We start from the raw sequence: 13,123 nt of genomic DNA, 5'->3' as shown, positions 1-13,123 counted from the left end.
CTGTGATGTCCTCTCCTCCAGAAACTTTGAAGAAAGAGAGAAAACTTTGGTACCTGCCTTTAACAATACTGTAAGTATCAGCCTGGGAGAGGGCAGGGGTGGCTCAGCTGTTGGCTGTAGTAGGTAAAGAACCAGAATTAAGAAAAACACCTCCTCCTCTTGGTATGAGAGTGGAAAGAACAATGCAAAATAAAATAAAACTCATTATGAATATCCAATTTTAAACATTTAATAGTGCACTTATTGAGTATATTCTGTACAGACATCAATAGCAAGTTAAACATTTTCCTTTCTCTCGCGTAGATCATACTCATGTAAAGCACATTTACAATAGAAAACATACTTGAGGTACAAAAACCCAAAAAGAATATCTGAGGTATAAATACAGGTATATTTTAAATAATCTTTATCATGCTTAATCTATGTTTGACAGTACACTGTGGGCAAGTATACATGTTTACAATAAAATGGTATGTACAACATACAATTTTACAAATTCAAAAGTGTTTGATGTAGAATAATATACAAGGTTTTCCTACTCATGAGGAACATTGTTACAGGAAATACTACATTATTTGCCATTTATAAAAAAAAAATCTTCTTCAAAAAAGCTTAAAATAATACTGACAATGGTAAAATGTCTCAGTCAAGATTCCATCTTGCAACTCATTCATACCCTAGCCACAAAATACATTTATCACTTAATACTGCACCTTGAAAGCAAATCTTTACAGTAAAACCTACAGAAAGACATCTTTCCAGAGGACCTCAGGACTTCCTACAGCTCATGTAAGTTGATTCTCAAGAAGGGTAGAACATCCCAAAGGATTTAAAACACAACAAAACTGAAAACAAAACTGCACCCTCCTTTCTGCCTCCAAATATAACCCTCCAAACTGCTCACATGCAAGTTCTGTTCATGTTAACATGCAGCTTTTAGGAAAACAGGCAAAGGGGGGGCGAGTAAGAGAAAGAGTTTGTGTGACTCTCTCTAGCCAAGTCACCCCAGCTGCTACTGAGGAGTCCTGCCACCTCCTGGCACCACAACTCCAGTGTTGACTTTTTTCCTCTTGAGCCATTAGAATACAATAAAATATATAAAAGCTCATTAAAACACCTATAGATAACGCAGGTAAAAGTAAAAGTAATGGACATTTTTGTTTTTTAACAACCGATGTTATTGGCTCTCCTCACCATTGCAGACATTTCATTTCTAAGCTGCTACGTTGCTCAAAAGTGTATTTACTTAAATTTGCTATAGAATTGCTCATCACTCCTAAAAGATCATCTGGATAAGGAGTGGACAGTAGCTGAAGCAAGCCTATTGTAACATCTGCTTAGGGTTTTCAACAAGTTTAGAGCTGAGCAAAAGGCAGAACTAGCACATTTGAAGGATGGCTACTCCTGGTCCACAGGGGAGTCCCATTCTAGGTTGAACTGTATCCAGCATACTAAAATCCATTCTGGTTGCCTATCAGTGTACCAGACACATTTCAAATTCAACTTCTTCTATCCTTTCAACCATCAAGACACTCATTCACACTTTAATCTCTGTGCAAATCTTTCTCTGCTTATCTCAATGAGAACACATTGAAGAGTACCAACTATTCCAGTGGATACACCAGTCCCTCAATGCACTACAAATAAAATGACATGAGTATGTACATAAAGCTAAGTATTTCACATGGGAATGATGAGCCTTCACCATATTTCGTAATATATTTTGCATTTAAAGAAATTTGCTTCTCAGAAGCAACTCAAACCATCTAATAGGAATTATATACTTTTTTTTGTAGATTTTTATTTTTTGCACAGTTCTCCTATGTATTCCAGTCGAGGCCTACACTATAGACCTTACACAGACAGGAAGCAGCTTTAAAGTGTATGGTATGGCCACAGTCCTATAGTAATGCTCACAGTCAAGCTCTCACGCTGCCATCCCTCCATGACACAGCTTGCAGGTGGAACACAGGTCTGGTCTGCAGCGTGCAAGTCTCAGTTTTGGGTAATGTCTATGTTGCTGAGGTGAGGGGCGCATGGCTGTTCCTCTTCAGTCGTCACCTGGATTTTACTTCTTTGCTCTCAGGACTCTGCTGACTGAAAGAGTCTCGTATCTTAACAACTTCTGATGCACACAAGTGTCCGAAAGACTTGGTGTACCAGTCTGGCATGTGGCCCCTGTTGGGTGGAGGAAAAACGAATTATGAGGAAGGTACCAGTGACTTTGTACGCATTTTCTTAGTCACAATCAAATCTGTATCTACCTGGTTAAATGCCTGACTAGGAAATCTCCTCAGTGCACAGCGCAACCCTGGTAGTATATAGATTTGCTCACAAACAAGTTTGCCACAGTAAGGAAAAGCTATGGAAAGTTTTGTGACAACCTGGTTCTCTTTACTAGCTTAGTATTAAAATTAACATGTCCTTGCATCCAATATGACTGTTAGAGGAAAGGGTCGGGTTGCCTACCAATAGTTGTAGTGGAACACATACTGGAGGCTTCTAACGCAACAAACTACTGCTGCCAGCTGGGCACTGAACTCAGCTTTCTGACACCTCAGAGACCTGTGTGCTTGCCTTTGGGAAGGGTGCACTACTGGCCAAGCTAATGTCTGTTGAACCGCCCAAGTTTTCCACTGACCACACTGGAACTATGCAAGAGAATTTACCACCTCCAAAGGACAAAATGGAATTTCCTACCTTAAATCAATTCTGCACATGTAGGTAAGTTTGGATTTTCCTGACCCGCAGGGCTCAATCAGATATCTCGACAGGAGCACATTGACTCTAACACCTGCCACAGGAGCCCGGTCGTGGTCCACTGAGGTTGCTAGAAGCACACAGGCTCCTTTGGGGAAGTTTGTCCTCCATGTCCTAAGAAAAAAAAAGAAAGCCAAAAATCTTTTATTACATAATATATAATCTATTTATTTTATTATACTGTTATACAGACAGTAACTCAAGCATCAAATAAGAATTCAAATTAGGCACAAATAGATGTTCATCAATATAGCTGATATGATAAAGAAATAAGCAAGGCTGCCATATGTGTAGGATATAAACATAGGAATGTCTCACCTTAAGACTACGAAGTCCCTGGCTGGCTGAGGTGCCATGCTGTTCTGGACATACTGGTATATATCAGTCTGGCTATCCAAAGGCTCGATTACTTTGGACTCTATAAGATCTTCATCCCAAAGATGCTGCTCTTTGAGTAAACGATTTAAAACATCCTCTGGTGTAGCTGAGATTTCAATGGTAGTTTTCCATAATCGGAGTGGGGGACCTTCACACACCTGGGGAAAAGTAGCAGAGTCCTTAATTTTACTCTTCCTTACACTTTATTTTTCAAGTTTATTTTTAAGAATCTTATTGAAACACTTCTCCATCTGGTAGTTCTGAGCTGTACAAGATCAGAGATGAGAATTTTCTTTCTTACTGTCTGCATAGTGACTCAGCTTGTTAAGGCTTTGCATGTGTGAGTGAAGGTGTGTAAATTCAATAGTGAACATTCCTGGGCTGGATAAACAGAAGAACAGAAATCAGTGTATGTTGGCAAACTACTGCTGAAAGACATGGTGCTTCTATATGGTGTGCAACTGCATTACAAGATCAAGACCTTTTTCCTAGTATCTATCTACAAAGTAAAGGTGTGTACTGAACCTTCTGTAATATCCTGTGTCACAAGTGAGCTAAAACCCAAAGCTGTGGTGTGAGTGGCAGGGTGCATACCTTCTTGTACGCCAGCTCTGCTTGCTCTGATGTGGAGCAGCTGACCCAGCCTTTAAACTTCTCCTTCATCTCCTTGAGCAAGTCATCCACGCAGTCCTGGAGGTAGCAGTGGTAGTCAGAGGGCTCCGTGTTGCTGCTGCTGCCCCGGAGCTCCTCCAGGGTGAGGGGACGCAGGTCCTGCTCCGTGTACGAATTCCGACCCCTGCTCATTTCCTCCGGTATCTGAGGGGTGACAAGGGTGAAATCATCCTTTTGCAGCTCTCTCCCCAGATCACTGTGTTAGTCTAGCAGCTCAATAGCCACAGGGATGTGTGTATGTTAGTTTTGTAAGTGATGGGATGTGTTTGTGTCAGGTTAAGCACTCAATATGATGAAATGCCAAAATTAAGTTTGTGACTTTGATATAACTCAAATTCGTCTCTCTTTTATGGGGTGTCTTATTTTATTCTGTGGAGTATCCCCTTTACTACACAACTAGATTAATTCCCAAGCACAGTTTAATCTGCAAACTGAAGGAAGAAGGGAACACTGACAGCTGCAAGAAAAGAGACAGGCACGTCTTCAGCTGAGGGCTCTGAAAAGATTTGATGACAGTGAGGAAAACCAGGACTCCACTTGTCTGGTTCTCCATCACAGGCCCTAGAGAGAGCGTGCTTTAGTTTCTACAGATCCTTCAACCTATGGTTTGACAGTGTTACATTCCAGGATGCTTTTGTGGCCTGTCTTGCTAACTCTCGGGAATTTAAGTACAAAATGAGCACTGAAATTCCTGGAAATAGCTTCTTGCTTTGTAATTAGAGCTGAGGTCCACAGACCCTCATGGCTGCACAGTAAAAATTTGAAAATGTATTCCAAATGCAGCTTGGATGCAGCAAAAATGTGCCAAACCCCACAACTGCCTCCTGACTCGAGAGCACCAGTGCCAACAGAACAACTCTCTTCCCTTCTGGCACCACTTGTAATTCATGTATGCACAGAGATCAGGAAGCAAAGGTTTTTAAAAAGCTTTTTATCATCTCTTTAAAATAAAGAGACATTCCTAGCTTTTCATTATACAGCAGTTCTAAGACATCTTAATCAATATTCTAGCCATCAATTTTGTAAACAGGTGTTTTACCTGAAAGAGTTTCTTGCATTCAGCAATCATATGAGCTAGCCCTTGGGTTGCAGCCAGATTTTCATTTAGGTCCTTTTGATCAGGTTTGCCCAGGCTTGGTTTCCTTTGCATCACCCTTCACAGGGGAAAAGAGCACACACATACACAAATCCAGTTATTTGTTGCAGAGCAAAAGATGTGTTTGGGAAGAAAACAGTATGATTCCCACATCTGCTGGTGATTTAGAGCAGTGCTGCCTGGTACCAAACATTGGCATGGCATTGCCAACTTCTCTTGCTACTCTTTCTAAGCCCTTTCTTTGGAAACCCCTCCCCCATCCACATTTTTTCCCTTCTTATGAGCTTGTTTATAATTTAACAAATCTCCAACAAAAGGTAAGCTCCCATAACTGTTCTACAGCCGGTGCTCTCTGCAGTGCTCACAGCTGGCAGGATCAATCCCAGACTGTGCCTGTTGCACATCGCTGCCAGCTGTGCTGCGAGACCAGCAGCAGTCTGACTGCTCCCAAAAACGTACCTTGGGGAAGAATTCTCTCTTTTGAGAGTATTCAAGTGGAAGAGGGAAGGTGCTAAGCAGACAGCCAGGTTTGTTGGTGTCATCTGGTTTTCCTTCACTGCAGCCGTGACATCACTCAGGAAATAGAGAAGAATCTGGAGGACCTCCCTGTTCTCGTCAGGTAAAAGCATAATGGCAGCCTTGATAGCCTGGAGACGCTGATCCTTTGGCACATCTGCATAATATTAGCAATTCTCTCATCAGCCCATTGATTTTCCACACACACAGCATGAATACATCCCAAAGCAAACTCCAGCTTCAAATATTTGACTCAAGTTTGAAGTGATTTCCTTCAGGATGCATACCATTTGTAGGAAACATGAAGGAATGTTTTTTAACCCACTGGTTTAACTACCCTCAGCTATTTCCTGCCTCACAAGAAATGCAAGCAAGAAGCTGTGCCTAGGCCAGAGTTAATTTTAGATTTAGCTTCAGCAGCTACATGCTCCCGCAGATGCACTAAAAGGACAGAAGCCTGGATTCAGGCAGGGAACGAGCAAGCATAGTCCAGCCAATTTAGAAGTTCTTTTGCTTGCAAAGAAATTTAAAACATGAATGCATTTTAGAATAGGTAAATTAAATAAATTAGCTAGCAAACCTTTTCAACAGTGATGTCATAAAACATCCAGAAAGTGCTTCACTGAACAGAGAGGGTTACTTTATTGAGCAGATCATTCAAAGTCATGCGGTGGAAAAAGCAAGTCCATGCTGTGAAGCCCCATACCATTAAACAGCTCCTTGGTTACCAACAACAAACAGCCATTGGAAAGATTTGATGTCTCTTTATATAAAGCTTTCTCCTCCAAACTTGAAAGGGAAAATGAAATAACCCAGACCAGATCTGCTTCTTATAAAGGGATTTCCAATAAGCCACCTCTGAAGACAACATCAGAGTCTGAGTCCTGGAGCATTTATATCATCATTAGCAGCCTACCACCCTCACTGCATCTCTCATAATACACATGGTGCCTACCCAGATACTTAATTGGTATTTGCTTTGGGCTTCAGCAACTTTTTAAGGCTAGCAGTGAGTTTAGAAAGCAGTTTTAAGCAAAAATCCACTGTTTTCCATGCTCTCCTCTCAATCAGCTCAAAGCGCATTTAAGCCACGTGCATTCCAGTGTGCAGCCTGGTGCATAGCACCAAAGCAAAGGGAAAATTTTCCCTTTGCAGGGAAGCAAAATTTACAGCTGTTTTAAGGCTCATTGCTTTACACAGAGATAATACTTCCCGACCACCTCTGGGAATTCCTCAGACCTACCACCTGCAAAAGGAAAGGAATAGAAACTCTGCAATGCTCTGTCAAACTTTTTTTGGCTCTAAACCCACAGAGCTGCTGTTTAATATGCATGGAAGTGGAGAGTCTGATTAATTTTCTCCATAAACATGTTTGGGAATCCAAACACACACACAAAAATGCTTGCACTGAAAAAATGGTCTGTATGATATTTTAAAACATCATCTCCACCTATGGAGCTCTGACAGAAATTCCTGTAACCTTTTGGTATTTATTTCTTTTCACAAGCATTGATAAACTCCATTTGTTATGTGATTTACTCTGAAAACTTTATGATACTTATCTGCAAAGTAGCTACAAGTCAATAACAGAAAAGCTTACCACTTAGAGGTTGTTTTTAAACAGCTGAGGGGAAGGATAGCAGAAAATTAACTATAAGGAAGTAAAAATTTTTGGTAGCTTTGCCTCAAAAGCCCCAAACTCTGCTCATATAGTGTTTGTTCTGCACATTTACTCAGCCACATTAGATGTGGCTTATTTTCAAACCATAATATCAAGCATGCTCAAAGAAGAGAAGAAAATTTAGAGCAGGTGATGAAGGATTTATATTTGTTCCTGAGCTAGAGAGAAAGGTGAAATTAAAAGAACTTATAGTATAAATTTTTATAAAACTACAATACAAAAAATCCATTTCGTAGAGGCAGCCTGAACTGTAACAGTTACTGGAGAAGGGCAAAGATGGACATAAGAAACACGTGTAGTGTCCAGGATAGCAGAGTTACAAAGTTCCACCCTTGCTACACAAATGACCACTTGTTGTCTGCTGCAGAATCTCACTACTTACACTGGTATATCTGTAAGAAGGTCTCGGAGAGTTTGTTGGTCATGAGAGGCTCAGGGAGATCACGGAAGAATTGCTTTAACATGTCTGCGACATCATAGGCAGACTGGCCTTCGTAGTTGACACTGTCTGCGGAACTCTCATTCATCTGACGCAAAGCCTGAATTCTTGACTTCACTCCAGATTTCCTAAACAGTCCAACCTAAACACACATATAAAAGGAAATACATTTATAAGGAATCTAGAAAAGCTGGAATGTAAGCATGCTCTTTAGCTTCTTACACATGGGCTCCAATTTTGTGGAAATCTTTCCATGCATTAATTATCTATTTTGTCCTGTTTTGAGTCCGCTTTTTTCAGTCTGACGCATGAACAATAAAAACGAAGGGAAAGCTGGGCTTTGGGTGGGGCATGCACGTGGAACAAGAGAATAACAAACCCACCTGATCCAGGCAGTGGTTGCGGAGGTACCGCATGGCTTGCTGGATGCTCTGGGGCAGAGGCTGCCCCGTGCGCTGCACGTTCACTTGCAAGGGTACTCCAAACACATTTCGGTCTTTATAATCTGGCACCTTTATTCTCTTCATAAACTTTGGTACTGCCCTATTTAAGCAAAGGGAATGACACGTTAAATTAAACCTCTGTTGATTATTTATCTTCTGTATTTTCCAGTAGTTTGGAAGGGAAGTGAAAACAAGTGAAACACTTTTAGTAACATGAACAATAGTGACAGTATAAATTAGTAAATCCACTCAGGGCTGGAAAGGGTGAGGGGAAAGAAAACAAGAGTTTCTCTAAGAGAAAGGCTTGACATTTGGGGCAGAATGCTGCCTCTAAATATTAATGTGGTGCTACTCCATCAATATCAGGAAGACGAAAGCTACAGGGTAAAACTGCAGGGGCCAGATTGAATTGCAAAAGAGTCAAAATAAATCTTGCGGTCAGTGACCCCTTATAACACTGCTTCTTTAGGTTTCAGGAAAGATGGGCATTTGAACAATGAGCTTTTGTATGTCAACTACTTGTTCTGCAAAGTCCTCAAACTGGGTCCACCACCCACCAGTGTGCAGAACAGCAGGAAACTGATGTAATACATTTGAGTTTGTCAGCTAAAAACTTCAGCTCTATAAACAACCCCTTTGAGGGACCCCCCTCCTTGTCAGCCAGTGACTTTTGTTACTCTCACCTCCCACTCCAGTTTCATTGAGAGGCCTTTCCATCTGCTTATGACTCCAAGGAAAAAGTTACTAAACACAAAGGAATGATTTACCCCAGTGTCCCCCAGAGTATTGGTTTTATAAAGGGGAAAAAAAAAGGCACAAAAATGTGAAAATATTGAGGTCATTTTCCTAAAAAGGGAGGAAAGCTAATGTCCACTGTAACAACCAATAGGACACAGCAGCGCTGAAAACAGGGAGACATTTAATATTTCAACCTACAGTACAGCTATAAAAACAGTGCATTGGATTTACAGCTGACTAATCTGTTACGCAGTAAAACAGCCCAATTTGTATTGCCATATAGTTAAGTTTAGGGCATTATTGATACACGTATGAATAATACTTGCTTTGTCAAAAAACATGCCAATGGAATGTGAAAAAACACATTGCGATCTCCACTGAGAATCTGAAGCATGCAGGGATAACTGGTCAATACTTATTTCTGTCTTTCAGAACAAACAACTTCTGTATTTAGAAAGACTGACATAATAACAGCCTTTGAACAGGAGGTACTTTGATGCTGAAGCTAAATACTCTCTATGACTCCTGGGGAAGGGAGGAGGCTGGCCTGTGGTAGGGACAAGAAAAACTTTATTTGTGTCCCTTGCATCCTGAAGGTTACACAGGCTGTAGATATAATAATAAAAGAGCTTTCTATTTCATTCTTCTGACAAAAAAATATTCTACTGGGTTACAAACACCTGGCCACACCAGAAATTGCTGCCTACAAAAAACTCCATGGTTCTCCTAACCTTTCTTCTTCTCTCCATCTCTTTTGCTAATGGATTTATAGTGCCTTAAAAAGGGAAAACAAAATTTTGGCTATTACCACTAGATATTAGAATTAAGAGAAATTTACGTTATTTAATTACATAATTATGTAAAGGAAATAATGCAAATATTTAAGAATAACTGAAGAAATGTGAGTCTATTAAGATTGGTTGCAATTTGTGCCACTGCTTGCTAACTGCCTCAATAAACAAGTGGTCCTTCTTTTGCTATAGATACTGAACATCTTCCTCTTCTGAAAGCTGGTCTGTATTCCATTGCTTTGGTTCTCTCCCATGTCCCCATAAACACATCTCTGAAGCCTAATACAATTACACTTATGTAGAGGGTTAGTGATTTTAGCCCCATCTTAGGAAAACATAAATCACCGTCAGCACAGGCTGGAGGAAGAAGTGCAAATATGGAAAAAGAGGGATTGGACGGACGCATTACATCTTTCCAAACGTTGCCTGGGACAGGCACAACTGTCATGCTGGCACAGTAGGGCTCTCTATACACAGCACTGTGTCCTTACCAGCTGAAACCATGCTTGTTGGAAGGTGTGTACTTCTCCAGGAGAGCTGTCAGCTTCAGGAGAGAGTACTTCTGCAGCAGATTCATCTGTGCCACGGACTGGCAGCTGATCTGCAGTGATGCCGAGCTGAGGCTGGGCCGGTGGGAACTCTGGAAGCTGTGCCACCTTAGCTTGTGCCTGTGGAGAAGATGAGAGACAGGGAAAGGGCAGGTTACTGAAATGCCTCTGCAAGACACGTGCAGGAATTAATGCAAATGCACTGCTGAGATCCCTGCCCTTGGCGGCTGCATTCTTCTGAGATTTCACAGGCGTCAGCCAGCGGCGTCTCTGCCTCACCTGCCGTGAGGCAGCACGGGCAGGTGATTCACATGGGAATGTGCACTCTCAGCTGACCCACAGCTCAGTGCTGGCTACACAACCTTGCCCTAGCAGATATCCTCCAAGGGCTCCAACGCCCTTCTCCCAAAGTCCTTTCAGTATTGGGGCAGCGGGAATCAAAAACCTCCATTAAGAAAAAATTGCATGAATTTTTAAGACAATATCAAATAGGAACTCTGTGCTTCTATAAGTCCCGTTGAGTTTATACAAACAGCTGTAGATGACTAAATGATTTGCATTAATTTTAAAAGAAAACTGGAAACAAAGCTAGAAAGAATTAAAATCCTTGCTCTACTCACAATACAAAATACAGTCATGGTAAAACTCCCAGCAGAATCTGGAGGCCACTGGAACTCTCCCAGTCTCCCACTGTGCTACAGTGATCAAGAGAAAGTAATCAAGCCTCATTTTCCCCACAGATTTAGTACCCTAGCATGCTATTAGAAACAGCCTGCTATTGAAAAATGCAATTTTTTGAAACAGTCTAAAAGTAAAGGCTTTTACTACACACTGACACAAACCAGAACATACTTACTCTTGGTTCTCCTAAAAAAAAGTGTTTAATCCTACTTGATGGCCCTCCCCTCCCATGCACCATTTCAGTTTAAAGAATTATTGTGTCCCAAAACTGTGCTAACATTGTTTTTTCAATGACAACTCAGGCTGAACCCACAAACATACAGCTGTGAGTTGTAGGAACCACAAAGTGTTGCCCAAACATTTCTCTTGCCCATAAGGGTTTTGGGAAACAATGGAACAGCACATGTGTGCTTGAACAGCCACAGCTTCTACTGCACCTTAAGAAAATGTGGTGCTTGGGCTGGAGGGGACATCCCCAGGCCACCCCAAGTCCTAACGCTTGTGATCTCACCTGCTGGAACGTGTCAGCGATGCACCAACCCCAGAGTCTCTCCTGTCCTGGATCCCTGAGGGCTCTTCCGTTTCATTCAGTGAATTCCCTGTACTGTCGAGGTCACTTGGTGTTCTTCGATCATTATCTACATCAAGGTGAATCTGCTTTGGAGAGGAAGGACATGGGGAGATGGAGTCGAGTGCCGAGTCAGAATCCCCTTCATCTGAGAACTTCTCTGACCACTGGTTCACTATTCTCTGCATCCCTTTGACATGGTATAGGATGTCGTCTAGTTCTGGGAATATATCTTCATTTTCGAGGTCGGCCAGGTCGCTTGTGCTGGAATACAGGATTGAACCTGGCACATTGTCGTAAATACTCAGGCGGCTGCTCATTGAGCTGGAGGAGTTGCGCCTTTTTCCCATGCCCAGCTCTTTGGAGCTGTCACCACTGTTCTCCCTCTGGAGAGTGAGGTGGCCGTGTCCATGGAAACTCCCTGTCCTCCAGTTCACAGAGGTGTTGTTTTCTGTAGGGGAGAAGTTGCCATTGGAGAGCGCTTTGGGAAAAGTGCCAGGCTTATGATCCTCAGGGATAAAAAACACGGTGTCTTCTGCAAAACTGCCCCGGTTCTTGAAGTTCTGCTCCATCACATCACTGAACGTTGACTGGTTGAAGGGGTCAAAGCCTTCCAGGTACATGCCCACCCTTTTATTGTAGGCACTGAGGCTGCGTGTTCGTGTGACAGGACTGGGCGTGCTGACAGCGCTGCTCGTCTCAGACTGACTACTGCTGCTGCTGGTCTGGGTGGAATTGGAGACGCTCCTCTTTCGTACCATAGGGAAGTTGATGTGATTGCCGTTGAGGGTGGAAATCTCCACGCAGTTAAGTTGTTTCAGTTTATCTTCATCCATGCCCTCCTGCAGGATTGGCCCACTAATAATCAGGCCAAGCTTTGAAGGAGCTTTGCTCTTGCCATGGTGAGAACTCTTGATTTTAAGACTCTCCATTCTTTTCAGCAGGCTCTTGGTTTTGGACTTGGCATTCTTCTCGTTGGCTTTTGTGTTGAAGCTGAAGCTATTCAGTTCCCTGGGCGAGGGCAGGCTGCTGAATGAGTCATCGTTGGCTACAAAATTGCTGGATGAACAGACGCTCACCACCGAGTTTGTCCTGGTGGTAGACGCCTCGCTCTGCAAGGTTGGCTGGTGGCTGCTGGTGCTGCTGATGCTCAGAATAGAAGCCACCTCCTGGCGTTCGCTGAGGTCTGTGAGCACGCTCTCCCGGCTTGCCGCGTTCGTCAGGTGAGGGGCTTCTGGGGACGGGATATCCAAGTCTGGCTTTGGAGGGAAGACATCAAACTCTTCAAGCCTCGACCACCTCTTGCTGTCCCTCTGAAAAGTCCACTTGCCACTTATTGCACAAGGTTCATCTTCATCTGAATCTTCACTCTGCAAAGAAGAACCGTGAAAGTATTGTTTGCAAACTACTCAAACAGCAAAGGCGGTTGAATTTAAATACAATGTCCACTAAACTGCTTTAAGCATGACCTTGTTCTCACTGAATTTAAAGTGAAAACAGTCTTTTACTTCAGGGAGAGGAAGATTAGGCCATAAAGCCTGTCACGAGAAAAGATAACATGGTATAGGCAATATATTTTAACTGTTTTTAAATGCAAAAGATATACTGTTCATAAAAAGAAACAAACAATACAATCTACTTTAAATTGTTCTATTTTAAAAAACCCTAGTATCCATAGACTTAATTAATTGGTCACAGCAGATAGCCCTCACATCAATGGAAATTCCTGGCATGCATAACATTTTAAACTGGAGTCAGTCAGGAGTTGGGGTCCCTCTGGACTCTCTCCAAAGCTACACTTTGTTGATAGTG

General features: G+C 42.2%; 1 protein-coding gene across 3 annotated transcripts in view; it reads right to left on the bottom strand.

The window, feature by feature from the left end:
• Window positions 1–214: 214 nt before the first annotated feature.
• The window catches only part of DLC1 (DLC1 Rho GTPase activating protein), a 196,094-nt gene continuing 183,185 nt past the window's right edge, over window positions 215–13,123 (bottom strand). For all 3 annotated transcript variants that reach the window (XM_058024395.1, XM_058024396.1, XM_058024397.1), the window contains 10 exons: window positions 11,255–12,681; window positions 10,006–10,182; window positions 7,926–8,085; window positions 7,486–7,684; window positions 5,366–5,579; window positions 4,850–4,964; window positions 3,733–3,954; window positions 3,079–3,296; window positions 2,701–2,874; window positions 215–2,178 (listed from right to left, as the gene is read on the bottom strand). In XM_058024395.1, coding sequence (XP_057880378.1) covers window positions 2,058–2,178; window positions 2,701–2,874; window positions 3,079–3,296; window positions 3,733–3,954; window positions 4,850–4,964; window positions 5,366–5,579; window positions 7,486–7,684; window positions 7,926–8,085; window positions 10,006–10,182; window positions 11,255–12,681 — 3,027 coding nt within the window. In that variant the 3' untranslated portion in view covers window positions 215–2,057. The remainder of the gene's footprint in view (window positions 2,179–2,700; window positions 2,875–3,078; window positions 3,297–3,732; window positions 3,955–4,849; window positions 4,965–5,365; window positions 5,580–7,485; window positions 7,685–7,925; window positions 8,086–10,005; window positions 10,183–11,254; window positions 12,682–13,123) is intronic.

Source organism: Melospiza georgiana, chromosome 5 (assembly GCF_028018845.1).
Source record: "Melospiza georgiana isolate bMelGeo1 chromosome 5, bMelGeo1.pri, whole genome shotgun sequence".
Taxonomy (NCBI): domain Eukaryota; kingdom Metazoa; phylum Chordata; class Aves; order Passeriformes; family Passerellidae; genus Melospiza; species Melospiza georgiana.
Note: the sequence above shows the minus strand (reverse complement) of the source record. Positions and strands in the feature narration are given on the sequence as shown.